Source organism: Branchiostoma lanceolatum, chromosome 6, assembly GCF_035083965.1.
Source record: "Branchiostoma lanceolatum isolate klBraLanc5 chromosome 6, klBraLanc5.hap2, whole genome shotgun sequence".
Lineage (NCBI taxonomy): Eukaryota > Metazoa > Chordata > Leptocardii > Amphioxiformes > Branchiostomatidae > Branchiostoma > Branchiostoma lanceolatum.
In genome coordinates, this window is record NC_089727.1 from 17,601,368 (window position 1) to 17,623,705 (window position 22,338).

General features: G+C 42.0%; 1 protein-coding gene across 2 annotated transcripts; it reads left to right on the forward strand.

The window, feature by feature from the left end:
* Positions 1-180: 180 nt before the first annotated feature.
* LOC136436933 (ubiquitin-protein ligase E3A-like) lies at positions 181-18,427 on the forward strand. Of its 2 annotated transcripts, XM_066431340.1 has the most exons (12): positions 181-409; positions 2,413-2,442; positions 3,002-3,125; positions 5,443-5,632; positions 10,291-11,450; positions 12,330-12,474; positions 13,063-13,268; positions 14,058-14,222; positions 14,775-14,930; positions 15,642-15,715; positions 16,438-16,581; positions 17,777-18,427. In XM_066431340.1, exons 1-12 carry the CDS (start codon positions 345-347, stop codon positions 17,895-17,897), a joined length of 2,580 nt encoding a protein of 859 aa, XP_066287437.1. In that variant the 5' UTR covers positions 181-344; the 3' UTR covers positions 17,898-18,427. The 2 variants fall into 2 exon arrangements, with proteins under 2 accessions (XP_066287437.1, XP_066287438.1); XM_066431341.1 differs by lacking the exons at positions 181-409; positions 2,413-2,442; positions 3,002-3,125; positions 5,443-5,632 and adding an exon at positions 6,463-6,774.
* The last annotated feature ends 3,911 nt before the right edge of the window (positions 18,428-22,338 follow it).

The following is a 22,338-nucleotide window of genomic DNA, read 5'->3' on the forward strand; positions in this document are numbered from 1 at the left end:
AAACTTGACATTGGATTAAAATAATTCTAGATATGAAACAAAATAATTTTTTTAGACAGAAAAACATAATTTGCTTCCTAGTTGTATCTTTTAAGTTTCTAATTTTGCTCCTAATCTGAACAATTTTCTACCCTATAATTTTGTGGAATAATCCAAAATGGCGGTTGCTGATGAACTGCCGTACGCATGCGCCGTAAACGACTGGGGACGTACTGCAGAAGACAGAAACCAGACGAAGGGACAAGAAGATTTTCTTGTCGTACGACACACAAGACGCTCATGACGTGCGACCTTCGTGCGCTGGAGGGGTGCTTTGAAACGTCAGGCTGTTACGGAGCGATCTTATGAGCAAAAAGGAGGAATCGGAGGCGGTGCAAGCTGCGGCTTTCCCGGCAGGCTTGGAACCTGGGTATGTGCTGCTATGCCGATGACTGCGTTACCCTGCAAAATACAGTAGACTAGTGCGACAACACAACATGCACGTAGGCAAAATCAGACAAGAGATATTGAACCAAAATGTTTAATTTAACTTAGATAAGAATATTAGCTGCTGAATAAGCTTTTATATAGTGTGAATGATACATTTGAATACTAGAGACTCATCAACTAAATGGAAGAGATGTGGAAGTGAAAGCAGAGGTTTTCTGGGGATTTCCAGATATGGCCTTTTCCTTTCCTTCGCGAAAGATCTTTATGATATAAGGAGTAAATGAATATGATAGTCATCTTTAGCATGTGGTAATGTCAAGTGTCAATCATTCAATGGCCACACCCACTATGTACAGTTCAAATGTGGTATCAACAAGTGGGAAAATTATGACCGTTTGCAGACCATCCCATTGGTTCAACTAATTATCTCAAAGCAGATGTTTGAGGTGAAAGTTTCTGATATGTTTTATGATGGCCAGACTTCTGTTGCTGTTTCTAGGCTCCAAAGCTATGAGAGATATATATGATATGAAGCTTGACCAATCGTTCACCACCCCAACATCTGCTTGGAGATGAGGGACCCAAGTACTGTAAGAGGGTCTGCATGGGGGGGTCCTGGCAACGCTTAACGGTAAATTCAGGCCAGCCGATAACGCTTAACGGTAAATTTAGGCCGGCCGATAACGCTTAACGGTAAATTCAGCATTTTTAGAACATGAGATACCCCTGAAGACGACGTTTTTTTGCCACTAGTCGTCCTGATCTTGTGGCAGGAGACCTTTTACGCTATGCCATTCTCGCACGCCTGCTCCGAACGCTTTAAGTTCGGCGGCGACAGGAAATTTCGTGATCACGATGACGAGCGCGAATTTTGAAATCTTGACCCTCTGAAACGCTATTTCCTGCATTCTGAGGGGGGGATTTTGCTGAAGAGTAAGCTCGTGTTTCAGCTTGAAATTTTGTGGGGGGGCGCCCTACTGACATATTTTCGCCGGAGGCGTGTGCTCCCTGGAGAAAATTTTGAAATCTTGACCCACTGAAATGCTTTTTCCTGCGTAACGAAGAATTACTCAATAACGCTTAACGTTGAATTCAGGATGACAAATAACGCTTAACGAGGAATTAAAACGACCAGTAACGCTTCACGATTAATATACCGATAACGCTTAACGGTAAATTCAGGGCGGCCGGTAACGATTAACGGTGAATTAAAATCGCTCGTAACGCTTCACGAAAAAGGGCATGCAGACCCTCCTGTAAATCATTAAACATTTGCAGTGGTTGTACATGTAATCTTATGTTTGAGGTTTTTGTATCTATATCTATCTATCTATATCTATCTATCTATATCTATATAGCCGGTATAACCGCCATTAGGCGTAACACACCAGCTAAATGGCCTGTCTCCGCGAAGTATTCACACATCGGGAAAATGTTCTAGATGCGTGCATTGCGTTACCACGATTGTTTCTACCTCAAACTTAAATAACTGCAAACACCTTCAAACTTCTACCCCCTCCTGCAAAATCAAGTCCCAACGATCTGAAAACGAATTTAGATTGATTGCAGTATATTGTAATTATGACATTTATGTGGTGGATGTACATTGTATTTGTGGTGTTTTAAGTTTGCAGTTAAAACAACAATAGTTACGCAATGCAGGAAAGAGCACATGTTCATGTGATGAGGTGGCGCTCACTGCGAAAACCCCGAACATAAAACCACCACAACTCCACAATTTAACCTTCTCCCTGCTGCCTAACTCTGTAAACAATAGAGAATAGGGTGCTAAAGGTTAAGCAGGTGTACATGTATTATGACAAAGGGTGGTTATACCAGCTATACACTATAGATACAGATACAGAATCTACAAATGCTTTAGCATGGTTCATAAGTTTAACATTGTCCTTACTCCTAGTACTGTACTACAAGTTGATGAAACCTTAAGTTAAACCTTGTTTTTTCGTTGTTTTCTTTCTACAGTACAGAGGAAGAACCAGAAGACGCTGACATGTAAGCACCTCCAACAGAAAACTTGTACTTAAAATAAATGTCTTTTTTATTGCTTTATGACTTGGGTTTGATATACTAGTAGGAACAATTGAAAGACAGGAATAACGAAACTGCTAATGCCTTAGTTTGGAACTGTCAGATAGTATTCTTTTGAAATGAGAGAGTTCATAAACTGTATGTTCAGGTCCACCTCTACATAAGGACCACTTTTTGGTGGTGCCAATTTTTCCCATTGACACAGGCATTAACGATTAAGAATTCTGTCTATAATGACCACCTGTCCACATTTCATCAGTTCTTGTAGTCTTGGGCAATTTTGATGCTATGTGAAAGTAGCTTTTTTAAGAGGTATACCTAGCTTTCGCTACGATGGGGTTATACCGCCCCTTACAGGGTGATATACCCTTTCGTTGGCTGTCATACAAGACGGGGATGCGCTAGTTCTCCCGTCCGGGTAAAGTAGAGTATACTTAGCAAAAATGGCGTCTTTCAACAACTGCCAGTAGCGGAAGAGCTAATACTACAGAATTACAATGTAAACCATACCTCCCTTATGTAGGAAGCGAGCAGCAGTGAAACAACAAATTGAGCTGTACTACTACCAGCTGACAGAGGGGTGTGGTAACACCACCTGCAGTAACCAGTCCTGCGCCTCCAGTGGAAGCTTCCCACCACTCAGCAAGGTTAGAAGTACTTTGCATCAGTGTTTCCGCCAGAGGGGCGTCTTCCCGTCAAATGACGGCCTTATGTCGCTTTGGACGGCCTGAACTCAGACATAGGCCGTCCTCTTTAAAAAAAAGACAAATCGGAAAAAAAATACGAGAGGTCAACATAATTTCTTTGTTTTTCTTTGTTACTGCGGGCGTGGGGACGCTCTATGTCGTTGGACATTCACACTCTTTTGTTTGTTGCTATTGTTAAGCTTGCGAAGAATCGATGTCGGTGCCTTTGGCATACGGTGATCTCATTAAAAACCCGTTTTTCAAGACTCAATCGAAGAAAGTCATCGAAGAAAACAAGGAAAAACTTAAACAAAACAAGAATTTCGCCCGTGCATTTCAGCCTCTACGTCGTGATTTGCCGCGATTCGCCGTGATTCGCCATCATTTCTGACCGTATTCGACACAATATATATTCCTTTGAATGTTTTTCCGTGAAAATTCTCCATATGTACCGTAGATAAATCGTAATTTTCCCTATGAATTCACATAAGTCGAGCCGCAACCTGCCCCGTCCCGGGCCGTCCGCCATGTTTTTAAGCTCATTGATATGCAAGGTTCTAAGCGCTGATTGGTCTGCGTCATAAAAACCTGTGCTCTGATTGGTTGACGGCAAGATGTCACGTGACCACAGAGCGGGAAAACCCCTTTACACTTCCGGCGCTTCTGGTCAATATAGATCGCATTTTGTGACGATTGAAGCAGTATTATAGCGACCTTCGTAACAAATTGATTTTGAAAAATTAACAAAGTCTTTTCTGATCACAACAATCAGTTACTTTTCCTGGTCAATTAATTTTCGCGGTACGGTCAATTAATCTTCGCGGTACGGTCAATTAATTTTCGCGGTACGGCCCTCCCCAAGTGGACGGCCTCTCAGTCGCGGTCTGGCGGAAACACTGCTTTGCATATACATATGCACTGTGCAGGTGGTTGTTTGCCTACAACTTACATTACAAGTCTGAGGGAATTTTAGCAACATCACCCATTGCATGAGACTTAGGCCCAGTTTATACAGTGAATTTTACAATATTGGTTACAATGTCGGATACCGATATTGTGAAATTCAATGTATAGAGTGATATCGGGACGTAGCCATATGATAGGGTGTTGGCGACATCACCCGGACAGCTCCGAAGTGCTTGTACGATACCTTTGCGGGGAAACATAAAGTTCAAGGGTCGTATTTAGTATATTTCGCCAGGAAAAATCACCATTATTGATTTCAATCTGTTTAGATGATTTTGGGGGAAAACAACGTAGCTAAACATGGTTTGAAGCTATGACAGGCTCCAATAGTAATTATGACTCAGATGCTAATTATTCAAATAAGGGCCTAATTTGCATAATCAATACAAAAGTTCCATTATACTTCTTTGGTGGTACATGATAATTTCAGACTTGTGACATGTGTAGGTTAAATGTGTAAATCACTTTATGTCATACCTGGGCCTGATACGGGTGTTCCGGGCTGTGTGATAACTTTCCGTATCACACAGGGTTCGGGAGTTGTATCACACGGGCTTCCATAGAATATTTCGAATAAATTTCGAGCGCGCCGGTTGCGCCGCCGTCGAAAATTGTAATATCGGATTCAGAGGTTGGAATCAATGTTGTTACAGTTTTTTGTTCGAGGACACAAAACTCCCTCAACTTCTGGCACATTCCTCAGTCATTGAAATGTGTGTTTTCTCGGGTGGTTATGACATAAATAAAATACAACACGGGGTATTCCGCATCACCCGCGGGTCGGATCACTCTCAGGCCTACGGGCGATTAGATATATATATACATTGATTATGTAGATGTGAAAGTCATTTGCATAACTTATGATGAAATTTAAACATAGAATTCAGCCAATGGAAAGGACTTTCACATATATTATATAACATATACATGTATGTAATTTTGGTAGAGAAGACCATAATTCAAACTAAAACAGATTGTGCGAATTACAGTCATAATCAATGAGACAAGATAAAACGAGAAATTAACAGAAGCTCTAAATATTTCATGGAGGTGATGTAATCATGTATGTATTCATTTATTTCTACTTATTATTTATGACTATTGATGTTTACTACATATAGCACAATGTCATATAAAAAGTTTCTTTTGTCCTTACTCTTATCCCTGACCTCTCCCCTCCACTTCGACCTTGTTGAAAAGCAGCCGTGTGGCTGAACAAGAATTTCGAAGGAAAATAAAGGCATTGACTTGACTTGACTTGAGGTGTGAGGTCTCCGAACTCATGTTTCATGTTGTTTTGACTCCTGTACAGAATGATGCAGCTGTGCAGGCCCTGGAGTTGTTCAAGAGTAAAGCGCCGCTGTGCAGCCCCAAACCCAGGAAGGTTGCACGCACCACAAACGACAGACAGACCACCAACGGGGTACGGGAGAGCATATCGGCGCCGGTCCAGTGTACAGAAGAAAGCCACAAGTCTAATCTACCGGGCACGGAAAAACAAGGTGGGAGATCCGATAATTTTTTGCTGCCAAATGTATTTCTTGAATAGTTTTAGTTTTTGGGGACTAGAAACTTTCTGTGGTCAAAGCCGGTGGCACGATATAGGAGTTTCTATCCACATGAAGAATATCGTATTTCTTTTAGCACACACAGATTTTGAAATTGCATTTGCTGGCAAATACATGTATTAAATGTTTCCTGCCTCATCATTTCATAACATGCCATTCCCATAGAGGGTAGGGAAACATAATTACATACAGGTCAACATAACCATTCTGTACGTCTGAGGAGTGTTGGAAAAACTCCTTGCCACTAACTTCAAACCTCACTCAACTCTCAGGCAAAAACTGGTCCATCCAAAAGACTGACCACACAGAGGATTCAAAGCCAATGTCATCTACAAACTGAAATGTTACTAGTAGGAACCCAACTGCAATAACACGACTTACATGTACATTGGGGAGACTGGTCGGCCACTAAGACATTGAACATTGCAGAAAGAGCGCAAATGGCTACTCCTCGGCCATTTTCCACCAGTTACTATACAACCAGGGACACTCATTCAATCTACAATCCACAAATATCCTAGGCCGCGAATGCCGTTGGTTCGCATTCTAGGATAAAGTTTTGCTGTGTATTACTTGCTATATACAGTATGTACAATGTATTAGTGGATCTCTTGGATTTTTCACGTAGGCAGACATTACTTATTGTGTTCCAGTCTTGGAAATATATAGTATTTATGATCCATTTAGTGGGTGTCCTACATACTGTGGTGGGATATGACGCATCCTTCAAAGGATATGACGTGTAGAAAAACAAGGTCTGTGCCCCCCTCCCCCATTGGCCACAACAGTTGTGTGACCTCTGACCCAGAAATGTCCTGTTTTGACATGGTGGTGTCCATGGTGGTAGTTCCTATTGTCTGGGGACTTGTGTACTAGTAGTGTAATCATGGCTAGCGCCTGGGAGGCAGAGGGGGCCGGTCTCGACTGGGGCCTGCTCCTACTTGCGTCCGAACTAGAAGCCGCCGACGAGCTCGGCGGAGAGAACGGCGAAAACGTCCAACGGACAGACCAGAAGTCGACTGACGACACAACAGCTGCGCACCACAAGGACAGCTGTGTCTACTGCTCCGGCAAGAGTTCAGTTACTTTTCAAATTCTCTCACTCCAACCAATGGCAAGCTTTTGTGATAGTGCCATGCATTTCTTTTGAAAAATTTCCCATTTCTAAAAGGAATTTATTTTTGGTAACAGTATTCAATGAAGAGATTGTGGAAATGGAATATGTGTTAAGTGACAGTGAGGAGACAGTTCGAAGCGATGTGTAGCAAAAATAGCTGCAGCTGAAATTTGATCCTGACACCACTATGTATGGATGTGCAGGGTCCGATACAGCCCATATATCAACTCATCTGTACACATAATACATGTACAGTACACATTTTAGTGGGAGAGCTATTCCTATAATGTACTGTGTAATCAAAAAGTGTTTTATTTTGTAAACAGCAATTTTTGATATTGATTTGCATACTTTTTTTCAAAGTTTGAAGATACTAAATGGACTTTGTTGATATTTTACCTCTGTGATTCAAATGACTTATTACGTAGATAACAGAATCAGGGCTTAGGTCAAAAACTAAGTTGTTCAATCACCCATTTATTAGTTCATTTTACCTTAGTATTCTGACATCAATGTGTTGAAGAAATCGTATCTTGGAAACAGCAGGCTTTAGATTGACTCTTTTTGATGATATTGGGTGCTGGACAGTCCACACACATTTTTGCATTGGGCAAAGATGCAATTTGTAAATTTGCAGTGAAAGCATGTAGTCAGTGTAAAGGCCTGGTGGCTGTTTACGTGTAAGAGCTTTCAATCACATGTTAGATGTTCCATGGTCTGTATGAAACCTGCTCCACCCATGCAAAATGCCCAATTGGCTTCCTGCAAATGCTATAGGTTACTGCAGGTAAGATTTGAGCTGTGTAAAAGTAGGCATTTCTGATGTCTACCTAGACCTCACCCGGTCCAGTTGCTCTGAGTGGATGTGAGTTTGTGTTAACAACACTCTTTATTGACACAACAAAAGTCCAGCGACTCATAAGGTCTTCTACAGCTATACATGCAAATAACAAACAATGGGATACAAAATGATTAACGAACGTACAAGTATATGACTAATTCAACATGTCGAGTTTAACCTATCACTTAGTCTACTAGTTCTAAGATCTTAACTTTCTTTGATATATTTACCTATTTGTACACAGTTTAAGTGTTGTCTCCTTCCAGAATGTATTTGAATTTATCTATGGGGTGGAATAAACTGTATTGATAGTTACCACCTGTGAAATGCTAAGATTAACAGATGAAATTCGCAAGATACCGGTAACAGTTACTCAAGTACCTGTACTAATAAGGTCTCATTCATGAGTTTTTTCGCCCCATAGGCTTACATGTTATAAAACGTGTTTTACATGGGCGCGTTGGTAATGAAGCTATAGGAAATGTGCCAATGTTTTTCATTCCATGTTGAGAACATGTACCCTAGATTATGTAAAAAAATTGACAACATTTTCACTACACACAATCTCTTTTGATAGCAATTACAATCTGCACTTGGCTACACCCCCACAAAGCCACTTTCCAGCTGTAAGCGCCGGACCGATTCACACACAATGCCCGGGCTGTGTACTTCTGACCTCGCGCGCGGCTGCCGAACTTTGCCTGCTAATTTCTTCAGTTACAAACAAGCTTTCATCAGTTTGACGCTTGATATCAGCTGGGCTGGCTAAAAGGGAATTTCCCACCGATATAGACACACGTTCATGCAGCCGTTCATTTTTTGGGCAACGGACTCTTTTAGGGTACCCACTCGGAGTAATACAGGAATGAGACCTTAACTGGATAGATTTTGAAAATGGTCAGGCGTTTCAGGTTGCATTCACTACCTTTTGTCAGTGACATTAGTGGATACTACCTGAAACATCTGTTTCCTAACTCTATTCATTTGCTTAAGTAACTGTTATCTTTTATATCATGATGTCTTAGGCGCACTTTAGACCTACAATGTTATAAGGTCGTACGATCATCGTCGTAGGCGACGGTTTTCTTTAGACACACGGTCAGGAAATATCATGGGACCCCCGCGGCGCAGAATTCCATTGATGTGCGCGTGTGACTCAAAGTGAACTCTTGCACTCAAATTCAAAATGGCGGGGGAACCGCTTCTTTTCGTCAAAAGATGAAGCTTTTACTGACTTTGCAACAACTGTTGCCCTGCAGATGAGAAGTTGAGAACGGTGCTCAACAAAGAAAGAGATTGAGGCTGGTACAGAGATGGACGGGATTTAACCCAAGTTCGTGGCCGCCGCGGGGGATGTCCCGGGGATCGAGGAATAGGGGCATACTAGAAGTAGCCACTGGTAGCAGGGCGTCGCGCCGGAATAACCGGTTTCGGATGAGAAAAATATGTTTCCATTGCTAACTGCATGCATATTTACAAAGAAAACGATAGAAACTTTCCTTCCCGGACAGGAAACAGCACGCTGTAGGCTTATTAGCATATCACCCACTTCCGTCGCCGGCGACGATTCTTCTTTAGACGAGAAAAACACAGCCACAGGCCCCCCGCTGAACGTCGTGCGACTGGGTCCGAGGTGGTCCCACGACATTTCGAGGATTTGCCGTTTATTGCCGTCGTACGATTGTTTTGATCGTCTTTAGACGGCCAAAAAATACCGTCGCCGGCGACGTCGCCCACGACGATGATCGCACGACTATAAAATGTCGTAGGTGTAAAGAGGCCCTAACCTTGATTGACAGAAAAAATAAAATTGTCACCAGTTTGTTCCATATGTCATAAAATCTACTTTCCAAGCAGTATGGTGCATTTTATGTATACCAGTGAAAGTCTGCAGAAAAAAAAATACTAGTAATTGGAGCCCTGTGCATTTAGAAGAGCTGAAAGCTAACATTTCGGCATGTATGTTGCAATCATGAATGATGCAAGTAATGTGTACATCATGTCTTTGAGACCATATACGTGAGTTATGGATTCCTAGCATATAATGGATTTACTTTGGGGTCATGTTTATTTTGTGTTAAGATAAACAATATCATGTCCTTGGTATATCAAAATTGTTTTAGTATCTGTGCAACTAATGCCTTGATTTGATGCCAGCCTTTGCTTGAAGTTAGGCAATATTAATGTGGTGCACTGTTATTAGCCTCTACCAGGCCCCGTGGACGGCTGGGAAAATAGTAGAAATTAGCCAAATAGAGTGAAAAGTATGCTAAGGGAGTCGGCTACAGAGAGAGGGTCCAATATAGCAGACTATAAGCTAACTCCTCTTGCATGTTTTTCTGTATATTTGGCCAATTTCTACTCTTGTGATTGGTTCTCTATGATAATATAGCCCAACTTGAATAATGTAAAACCTAAGATAGTCATTTTGTTGTAGTGAATAGTTTTATTCCATACTTATGTCTTGTTCTATGTTTACTGTTGTTGCCATACTTTGTACCTGCTACAATAGTCGCGCAATAAAGTTCTTCATTTTATGATAATGTGTACATGTTTTATTATCCTACTCAGAATTTTCGAACTGTGTTCATTCTCCACCTGCCCATGTTTACCTGTTGTTTACGTATGTTCCAGGTGCCAGGAAACCCAAGTTCCTGACCGAGACGGGGTTACAGGAGATGTTAGATGGCTGTGAGAAGGACGGCAGCTTCTCCCCCGTCATACGCACCCTCGGCGAGGTCTTCTCCAGCGTCGAGGCCCTCAAACACAGCTTCTGCAAGGCCCAGCCGGAAACGCAGGCGTCCGACACCGGCACGGAGATCGAGAAACACGACAGAGAACTGTCCGAGAAGGAGATCCACAAGGAGGACGAGCTGACCATAGACGTAGACGCCGTCAGGAGGTCGTACGCCGCCCTGTTCAGGCACAACAACAGCGGCGTGGAAAACGCCTTGTTGAACGGACTCATATCTCTGTCCCCCAATGTGGAACTAGAGTTGCGGTATCACTGTGCGTATCAGCAGGACCCGAGATACCTGAACCTGTTTGTTATAATATTGGAGAACCCCAACCTACACAGTCCCGAGTATTTAGAGACCGCGTTACCGCTCTTCTGTCGAGCCATGAGCCAGCTGCCAATCAAGGCGCAGGCGCGTCTGGCCAGGTTCTTCTCGAGTTACAGCGCGGAGCGTCTGCGGGGACTCGTGGAGACCATCCAGCAGCTCATCACGTTCAAGGTCCTGAGCGGGAGTTTCTCGCGGGTTCATCTCGTGAACGACGAGTCGGCCATCACGTGCGCAGCGAAGGTGCTGAGCGTTTTCTACATAGCGAGCATTCTGGCGGGGGAGGTCGAACTGGGGGACACGGACGAACCGGACGTGTCGTTACAACGCAGGAGGCATGGCTCGTCGGAGTCTGAGGACGGGAACCAGGAGAGGAAACCCACGCCGTTGCAGGTGCTAGAGAAGGAGGTGGGAGCGCGGGTCATAAACTGTCGTTGTCCGCTCCTGCCCTTCACGGACTTCCACAACGAACCCCTCAACGAGCAGCTAGAGGTCGACAAGGACTACACCTACTACAAGAGCCAACTGGAGGACAGATTCTCCTTTTTGAACTATCCCTTCGTTCTAACGCCGGCGACGAAAAGCCTTGCCTTGTACTACGACAACAGAGTACGCATGTTCAGCGAGCGGCGTATGACGGTACTGTACAGTCTTGTACAGGGCCAGGTTGTACAGCCGTATCTCAAACTAAGGGTGCGCAGAGACCACATCATCGACGATGCACTTGTTCGGGTAAGTATTACTCAACGTAACTCATTGCTGTTGTTAAGTGTTCTTCTTGATTTTTTATTGTTCACAGGTAGTAACTGTTTTTTGGCGAGGCCTCAGGGGTGAGCCTAATGGTATAGTATTGTGACTGCAGTTTGCAAGAATTCTAGTTTCTTGTTTGTTATGAATATCAGTTGGCTTCCAGTTTTTTCGGTTGTGTTTAACCACTGTTTACCAGCTGACTTTTTTCAGTTTCATGTTCTTCTATTCTTGATCTTAAAATCCTGTCTTTTCATCATTTTCCTTTTGTAAGTTTGAATACTTACATGTGGTAACATCTGTGTCTATGGATGCGATTCTTCTGTTTAAATGATGTTCCAGTTGAAGCTTGTCTCCAAAGATATAACTTTATGTTCTATTGATATTTGAATTTTGAAAATATTACTGCAGAAATGTTCGCTGGGATTTAATTTCGCAGTCAGGAGAAAATGTAGTGTTTCTGAGTTCGCGTTTGAAACAATAGTAGTGCTACAGTCACACAATGGAACGGCTTTTCACGGTGGTTTTAAGTGCGCGGTAAAGGGTTCACCGCGAAAATCGCAAACACGAAACCAGTGTGAACATTTCTCCATTTATTTTGAATACCAGTCTCCGCTGTCATTTTCCCAAGAATTACAAATGATTTCTCCATTTACAGTAATATATTCCACTTGGAGAGACTGTGTACATACATGTAGAGATCATTTACATGAACCAGGCTGTAAGCTTGTGAACATGCCATAGATTTGAAGCCATACTAATACAATGCCCAGTCTTGTTTTGTTGATGTCTCAGGGGCCTTCAACACCGCACATTGACAGTTTAAACTGTGAACTATCTTATTGATATTTGCTAATGTTCCAGCTGGAGATGATCTCTATGGAGAACCCAGCTGACCTGAAGAAGCAGCTGTACGTGGAGTTTGAGGGGGAGCAGGGGATCGACGAGGGGGGCGTGTCCAAGGAGTTCTTTCAGCTGGTCGTGGAAGAGATCTTCAACCCAGACTATGGTAAGTACTGTAAGCTCATTTATTTTAGCTGGGATTTAATTTTGCAGTAGGAGGAGAAAGAAGGTTTTTACAGTGTTTTAAATGTCATGCATATTTGTGGTCTACTGATTTCACAGTGTGGAGGTCACCATGTAAACTGCAAAAATAAAACCACCGCAAACATTTCAAGATTTACAGTACAAGACTGGATGTAGATATACATGTATTATTGTGCAAGTTTCATGGTTATAGTACAAAGCTGTAGGTCATCATGGTAGAAATTATCAGTCTGCAAGTACTGTTTTACTGTCTTTTAGTAAATTTTGACTATTATTCTTGCACATTTTTTGCAATTATATAAGCTTCTTTAACATACATCTGGCAATGATGAAACACTAGTTCCCGTTCATTTCCTGTATTTGGTTGAACCTTACAAAGTCAAATTAAGAATGTTATGAACTGGCAATTCAGGTGTACTTATATTGATATTAAGAGTCAATATTGTAAAGTGGACTAATTTCAGAGCTTGATATCATTTTGGAAATTTAGATTCAGAGAAAGCTGAACTTTCCCTCAGGGAGATATTGATGTTTGTTTGTTTGTTGACAGGAATGTTCATCTATGATGAGCAGACACACATGTACTGGTTCAACCCTTCGTCATTTGAGACCGACGCCCAGTTCAAACTCATAGGCATCGTGTTAGGCCTGGCCATTTACAACAACGTCATCCTGGACGTCCACTTTCCCATGGTGGCGTATCGCAAGCTCATGGCTAAGAAGGGAACATTTTTAGACCTGCAAGACTCCCATCCTGTAAGTACTTTCATATTATGTAGGACTCTTCTTCAATTGTTTAATTTTCTTTTGAAAGGGATAAAGACTTGTACTAAATGATATGTCCATTGTAAAAGATACAGCAAAGAAGTACATATGTATGTTTCAGCACTACAGTTTCTGTATGTTCTGCTAGAGAGAGCAGTGCAGTTTCAGTATGTTCTGCCAGAGGGAGCAGTGCAGTTTCAGTATGTTCTGCCAGAGGGAGCAGTGCAGTTTCTGTATGTTCTGCCAGAGGGAGCAGTGCAGTCTCTGTATGTTCTGCCAGAGGGAGCAGTGCAGTTTCTGTATGTTCTGCCAGAGGGAGCAGTGCAGTTTCTGTATGCTCTGCCAGAGGGAGCAGTGCAGTTTATGTATGTTCTGCCAGAGGGAGCAGTGCAGTTTCTATATGTTCTGCCAGAGGGAGCAGTGCAGTTTCTGTATGTTCTGCCAGAGGGAGCAGTGCAGTCTCTGTATGTTCTGCCAGAGTTAGCAGTGCAGTTTCTATATGTTCTGCTAGAGAGAGTATGGGGGGGGGGGGGGGGGGGGGGGGGGGGGGTGAAGTCTGCCATCTCTGATCGCCATGTCCTGTGTTGTGTCTATACAGGTGTTGTACCAGAGTCTGAAGAGTATGTTGGAGTATGAGGGGGTGAAGTCTGCCATCTCTGATCGCCCTGTCCTGTGTTGTGTCTATACAGGTGTTGTACCAGAGTCTGAAGAGTATGTTGGAGTATGAGGGGGTGAAGTCTGCCATCTCTGATCGCCCTGTCCTGTGTTGTGTCTATACAGGTGTTGTACCAGAGTCTGAAGAGTATGTTGGAGTATGAGGGGGATGTGGAGGAAGACTTCATGGCGACCTTCTGTGTGGGGATGTCGGACCTGTTCGGCGGCAGCTCCACACACGAGCTGAAGGAGAACGGCAACAACGTGCCTGTCACTGTAGACAATAGACAGGTGAGGCTCAGAAGTGGTTCTATTATCTTTGCCTTGCACGGAGGTTTTGTTTTCGGTTTGTCAGGATTAGGGCTCAAAATTCATTTCTGGGAAAAGGTGCGCTGTTGCATCTAACCTAGAAATTTAGGTGAACAGAAATAAAGTAGAATGTAAGCAAAACGTACTTTCAAACCCTACTACCTCTCTTAAGAACTTCAGTTTTTAATCCTTTAGCTAACTTCAAAATTCTAAACAAGCGATACATCAGACTTTCACAGTAGAGTTCCACGACCCCATACCTTCACCGACTGATGTTAGCCTTTTTGAGTGGCATATCATAAATGTTTTCCATTTATTATGCAAATGATATCCCAGTGTCTGGTAGGATGAAAAAACAATGGTAACACTGTCACACAGTAACATGTGTTGCGGGTATGTAATTATCAAGAGAAATGGAATCCAGCTGCAAAAAAGAGGACATCTAATTTTTGTTATTTTAGTTTATTGCGTCCAAAAGATGCATGGACGCATAGCTAGCTACATGTAACACCCTGCCCGTGGTGCCTGTTGCAGGAATATGTGGACCTGTATGCAGACTACATCCTAAATAAGTCCGTAGAGAAGCAGTTCAACGCCTTCCGGCAGGGATTCCACATGGTCACCGACGAGTCCCCACTGGAAGAGTTCTTCCGCCCCGAGGAGATAGAACTGCTCATCTGTGGCTGTCCGGTAGGTACAGGTTTCTTAGAAGTTGTAGAAAACCTTGTCTAAGAATTGGCATATTGCGAACCTTGAAATGTTTGCGGTGGTTTTAATTTCGCGGTTTTTGCCGTGACCTCTCCACCGCGAAATTATGAACTAGCGAATATGCGTTTCCATTGTGTTACTACTGTAAGTACAGAATTGTTTCACAAATTTAATACACTACGTTGATGAAGGTTAGACATCCAGGTAATAAGTCACTGACCAAAGACAGTGGATGCTGTCTGAAACTTTTTACTGTTTAAAAATGTTATCCAGTTGCTTGAGTAAGTCATTTGGCTTCAAATACTACGAAAACCTCCCTTTCCCTCGTACTGTGAAAATGAATTAATTCACGGTACTGTAAATTAATATGGGAGGAAAGAAGTTGTTTGCATGCAACTGAAGCAATGTTTATGTTTATGTTGTGAAAAGCAAGAACATAAAGCGACTAGAAATATTGAATGATTTATGGTATCTACATGTACAGGCATCATGATTAAAAGGGCACATGATATACAACCTGCAAAAGTTCCCAGAATTTTATTGCATTTTTGTGTGGACTTGTCTGTCGGAAAATACTTTTTTTTTATACATTTAAATACTGTAACAGTTTATCATGTATGCGGAACATCAGCTACAGGTTTAAAGATATTCTTTCAGACAACAAAGCAGTTGATGTTGACTTTGTGTCCACAGGACTTTGATTTCAAGGCACTTGAAGAGAGCACTGACTATGATGGAGGCTTCACTAGGGACTCCCAAACTGTCAAGTAAGGAACTGTCTACATATGAATCAGCATGCTTGATCTTACATTTGTAAATTAGAATAGTAATTCAAAATGTTGGAATCAAGATCTCAAATTTCGACCGCGGTGGTACTGGTGCACACAAAGTATGTTTGAACTACAGTATTCTATGGAAGACCGGTGTGATACAAGTAGAAGCCTGTGTGATAACCCAAATTTTGTCATACCTGGGCTGCGATAACGTTCGATACGGGTGTTTCGGACCAGGTGATAATTTTCCGTATCACATGGGGTTCTAAGTTGTATCACACATGATAGAACATTTAGAATGCATTCGAGCGCACCAGTTGCACCGCCGTCGAAAATTCGAATACCGGATTCGGAGGTTGGAATCAATCTTGTTACAGTTTTTTGGTCGAGGACACAAAACTCCCTCAACTTCTGGCGCATTCCGCATTAAAATGTGCGTTTTCTCGGGAGGGTATGACCAAGGTATGACATAAATAAATACAACACGTTGTATTCCGCATCACCCTCGGTCCGTCCCAGCCCTCCCGCGGGTCGGATCGCCCTCCGGTCTACGGCCGTCGGGCAATCAGACCCGCGGTCGGGCTGGTACCTCGGGTGATACGGAATACACCGTGTTGTATTCTATGTATATCACCCGATCCAAAACATCCCTATAGAACATTATAATGGCCCAGGTTTGAAATAATAGCTCATCTATTACCTCTTATTTTCCCCAGGGACTTCTGGGAGCTGGTGCATGGGTTCAGTGAGGATGAGAAGAAACAGTTACTGATGTTTGCTACAGGCAGTGACAGGGTGCCTGTAGGGGGGCTGTCCAAACTCAAACTGGTCATCGCCAGGAACGGACCCGACTCTGACAGGTGGGTTAACCTTTTGACTGCCGAGGGTGGCCTTTGATACCGAATCTGTGGTGGTTGTGGAGTCAGGTAAGAGAAATAAGGCTAATGTGAAAATACAGTTGTTGTTGACAGAAATGTTTTAAACGAGTTATTTTTAGACAGATCTGTACTGTCTTAACCTTTTGACTGCTGAGGGTGGCTTTTGATTCCGAATCTGTGATGGTTGTGGAGTTATAGGCAGGAGAAAGAAGGATAATGTGAAAATACAGTTGTTGTTGACGGAAATGTTTTTCAAAAGGGTTATTTTGAGACAGATCTGTACTGTCTTAACCTTTTGTCTGCCGAGGGTGGCTTTTGATTCCAAATCTGTGATGGTTGTGGAGTTAGGCAGCAGGGAGATGGTTAAGGTAGGAAGGCTACAGTTTTCTGATGGAAATGTTTCAAATAAGTTAGGTTTTTTTACTAACTTAACCGTCTTGAGTTTGGCAGCTAGAAGAAGGTTAATGTAGAATTACAGTAACTTCTCAATCAACTGTTTGACTTGGGACATATTTTAGACTCAATGTTATGTGGGATAGAAATATCATTTCATTCAAGAAAGGCACACAACTTTCCTCACTACCCAGGTATAAAAATGAGTACCTGACTTGGGGAGGTGAAAGGCAGTGGAAGTAGAGGGATGGGCTCCGCCTTCCAATACCGCGACCTAGAGACGGTGGATAACAACCCACTGCCCCTGGTCGGCCTCAAAAATGTTATGTGGGATAGAAATATCATTTCAAGAAAGGCACACAACTTTCCTCACTCTACCCAGGTATAAAAATGAGTACCTGACTTTGGTTGGGGAGGTGAAAGGCAGTGGAAGTAGAGGGTTGGGCTTCGCCTTCCAATACCGCGACCTAGAGACGGTGGATAACAACCCACTGCCCCTAGTCGGCCTCAAAAATGTTATGTGGGATAGAAATATCATTTCAAGAAAGGCACACAACTTTCCTCACTCTACCCAGGTACAAAAATGAGTACCTGACTTTGGTTGGGGAGGTAAAAAGCAGTGGAAGTAGAGGGTTGGGCTTCGCCTTCCAATACCGCGACCTAGAGACGCTGGATAACAACCCACTGCCCCTAGTCGGCCTCAAAAAGGCTATGGATTGTATGGAACTTCCTTTTGTTTTACCTTAAAGTTTTTAATCCAAGTTTGTGTGTTTTTCCCCCCCAGGCTGCCCACCTCTCACACGTGCTTCAACGTGCTGTTACTCCCCGAGTACTCCAGTAAGGACAAGTTACGAGAACGACTACTCAAGGCCATCACGCACGCCAAGGGCTTCGGCATGCTGTGAGCCAACCAACCACGGCGCAACGTAGTAGCACGTCCGTCTGGGGGTTTAAGCGTTACATACGTCTCCGTAACACAAACCATCTCCACTCAACGTGACCGAAACCAGGCTTGGCGAACATTAGATCAAGGAGGAAAATTGTAAGAGATATATGATTGAAAAAAAAGTCTTTATGCCAGATTTAATGAGAGAAATTAATTGATGCACAAGAACTTAACGATATCAACATTAGTGGCAGCACAAGGGGTTGTACAATATAATAGCTGTCGTTGTTTTCAGATGTATTATTCTAGGCCATCCAAGCGAACTGAATTTGTTGCCTGAATTGTTTTTGTGTCAGGTCTTGATTGAACGGAGGAGGGTAGAGTGCATGTATTTAACGCAACCCATGTGATGCCAAATGTCCTCACGCAAAGACAGTGAAAATCTCTTGGTTTTTTAAGGACCTGTTTTCTACTGTAAAAATGTTTGTATTAGCACCGGTAACAGAACAGCCACAGTCACACTTTGTGCAAGATATAGATTTCTTCCTGCATGCATATCTGCGTCTTAAGTCAGGAAGGGATTTCCTTTCAGTTGGCTAAAGTACACTTAAGATTTTGAAGAAGAAGAAATGAGTGAAGTGCTGATTTTAGGTGTCGTCAGTTGAAATTAATGACCACAAATCTTCGTTCTGGCGGCACTGTACAAAACATATCCCAGAATTCTCCTTGGTGTTCAAAATGAATGCACGGACATGGTTAAGAAGGTTCCAGTTGAAATTACGCCATTACAGTTTTCCAATTTACAGTTGTACAGAAAGACAAATTTGATATCAAATATGCCATTTTTTTACATGACTGCAACAATTGGCATTCAGATTGGTCATCTAAGTGAAAAATATTCCTTTTTTTATTGAAAATCAGTCGTACATGTCTATTGCATGATATACAAGAACAAACCTTTGTCTTCAACCCTGTCATAAAATAATCAGTGAATTTGTCAACTTCTTTGCTCTATAAGTATATAGGTTGTGTCATTAGAGTTATATACACTATCTGAGGCTTTAGTGCAAATGGCAAATGCTGTACGAATCAAACACGTGCCTTTAATACTGCGTAACATTGATGTTAGGTTTCTCGAGCCAAACTCTCCGTATTAATGATATATTCAGCTGGGCTGTGGCACCGATTGTACTAAAGGCAGCTGGTGTGGTGGATTATCTAAAAATTACTCATAATTTAAGTTAAAGTCATTAAAGGAAAAACTTGCAAGGATGTTAGCATTGAGGTGCCACCTGTCAGTGGTTGTTGAGAGCTGCTTTAGTAAGATTATGGGATCTGGTACCATGGTTCCGTGCAGTAAGACACTGCTTGTTTACTTATACATGGTCCAATTCTGACTGTGGAATCACAAACTGGCCGTGTAAATCACCAGGGAATAAATAAGAAGACTAGTGAAACTCTGGCGTGGTCTGATTTTATTTTCCTTGATTAGGCCACACCAATTTAATTTCTAGGTTTTCTAACTTCAGCAAAAAAAATCATGAAAACAGAAGGCTGGGGTGAAAACTTGCACTTAACCCTGTTCACCCCCTGAGACTGTGTGCACCAAAGTACAAACTTTCCTCGGAGATTCTGTTTTCCTGTTGATTTTCCAATCTAGCATTTTTTTTTTAAATTCCGTTAACCAAGAAATTTAAATGGTGTGGCCTTAGAACATGATGATTTGATTTTATGGATGACATCAGCTTACATTTTTTCAACCATACTGTAAATTGACCAAAGCAGCTACAAAACGATCAAATATATGCCGTAAATTGCAAAAAGATATCTAAAAACGATATTGATGTGGTAGAATGCCAAATTCAGAGCATAAAATGAATGAAAATGAAGACTCTATTATTCGCTAAACCATACTCTGCGTGCCAAAAATATTTACTCAAGCAACTGGATAAAGTTTTGAAACAGTCAGACGTTTCAGACAGCATCCACTGTCTTTCGTCAGTGACTAACGATAGGACTGAGAACACCAGGTTTTATGCCAAAACTCTGAATGGGTATGTTAATGAGGTTAAGACAATTTAGGATGTCTTGAAGTTGATTAATTCAAGACAAAAATTCACACTCTGCGTGTTTAGTCATTTTTTCATCCTTCTTGACCACGTAGATTTCATTAAGAAGGCAACTTTTTTTTTTTTGGTCAAACTCTTTTTTTTCTCGCATGCACGCATCAGTTTTGGGGTTCCCAGAGGATGTCATCCATATAATCAAATCAACATGACCCAATGATAAAACATTGGCTGAAGATTGCTGTAAATCCTGGTAAATCTTACCCTGGACGTCATCCTAGATTACAACTGTGGCTGGATTTAGATTTCTTTTCAGGGTAGCGAACGTAGGAGCCCCGGTTACGAGTGATCTAAGATGGCACCCAGGGTAGGGAAATCCCTTTTCACTATATCATAGTTGCCTCAATGAATGATTACTGTAAGAATAAGTTAGAAGGTCTCGTTTAGCCAAGAGCCCTGAATGCATGCCAGCACTCTGAGCTATTGTTGCCCAGACGGCACCATTTCCGAGGAGGCGAGACCAGTCACCGTCCAACAGAGGGGAAAAACAGACAACCAGATTCCCCTCAACAGCAGGATTTTATAAAAGTTTTTTTCAGCAGTACTAAAAAATTTTAAAGGCAACTTTGAGCTGTTTTTGTACATTGTAAAATATCTGATAATTGAATTCACTGTTTCATGTAAAGTTTGACTTCATGACAGAAAGTTTTCTTTACATGAATAGGGTTCAATTCATTTGCCTTGCAATTCTTGAAAGTCCTTATATGTATATACATGTATATCACTCCGAGTTGTATTTCTTGAAGGTAATCCTTCATTCAAGAGTTTTGGTAAAATAACTTCTGTTGAGGGAAGAGACAAAGAAGATGCCCCCACACCTTCCATGTTCATCTGGTCAGGATAAGAAATAAGAGAAGAAACAAAAGTGGAGTGATGAACTACAAAGGGGTGTCAAACATGTATTCTAAAAAGCTTACCAGTCCTGCATACCTTAAAGGAGCAGTCCACTCCAGAAGCGGGTATCATAATTCATCAGAGACTAAATTGTTATGCTTGAATCTAGTTTGTTTTTGTCAAAGTTACCATAAGTTGAAGCCTAAACGCAGGGCGAACATAGAAATCAAGTTTTTGGATTGGAGGACCCTTCCAACAATGCCAGAGTTCTTGTTTGTTACAAAAGTACACATGTACCAAAATCTCTGTATCCCCATGCGCAATAGTCTTCAAACTTTTTGTGTAACTTCCTGAATGTGTGATAGTCACTTGGCCGCTTTTCTTTAGCTTATCGCGTCTACTGTTAGCGAGAAATTGTGCCTCAAGTTGGCCATGCAAGGGGGTAGTACTACATGAATTTAGAAAAGGATTATTGTTGCAAAGACAGCTGAGGTAATCTAGCCAAAAGTTGGGTGCGTCTGTATCCCGAAGAATATAATCTAACAGAAAATAATACCTGCTTCTGGAGTGGAATGCTCCTTTAACTTAAAGTACATTGTTCTCAACTTGGCTAACTGGCTTGGTTAAATGAACAGCCAACATATGTAGTATTACAGACCTGGGCTGTGGCAGAGTGAAGGTAGGGATTGGTAAACTGCTGGAAAGCACATCCTAGAACCTGGCGAGCCAAAAATCCTGGAAAACTTTCCTGCAATGGTATTGCGGTATCTTTGTTGAACTTCTTAGCAAGGTGAAAACAACTGAAGGAGTCAAACTCATCTTTGAACTGCATTCAAGACAATTATCAATTCAGAAGCTACTAGTTGAAGAGAAAAAGTGTGACATCATTGGAAAAGTTGTGAACATCACAGTGCATCTTGTAGTTCCCCATGTGAAAAGTTTTACAGTGGCTACTTGGGGAGCAGAAAGTTGGGTGGTCTGAAAAAAAATAGAAATAGGCGGCCAGTGAGAATGTTAGCAACAATTATGCACTGATGACATGTGTATTTTCTCTACTGGTAACGATTGTTTGAAATAAGAACAAATCCACCCTTGCATTGTAGTATATGACGTTGTATATAATAGAAAAATGTATAAGCAAACGCAAAAGGAAGGTAGGGTTGCATCAAAATTTGCATCAAAATGTGATGCAGTGTAGAGTACGTAAAATTCATCTCCGAAAGGAGCTCATGACATGTGAATGACCAAGTCCATATTCAAGTTTTTTCTAGGAAAAATTTGCAAGAAAGGAGTAGAGCAAGTGGAGGGATGGTATGTAGAGGGGGGGGTGATAAAAAATTCCCTCCTTCCATGGTGTGGAGTTTAGAGAAATTTAAGTTAAAATGAGGCATTCTTTGGCTTCCTGTGGGAGGAAATTATTGTCAGACAGATCACAGTTGAAGACCGTGGTCACATGTCACCTATACATGTAGTAGCATCCCTGGTCAATCAGAAGTCTAT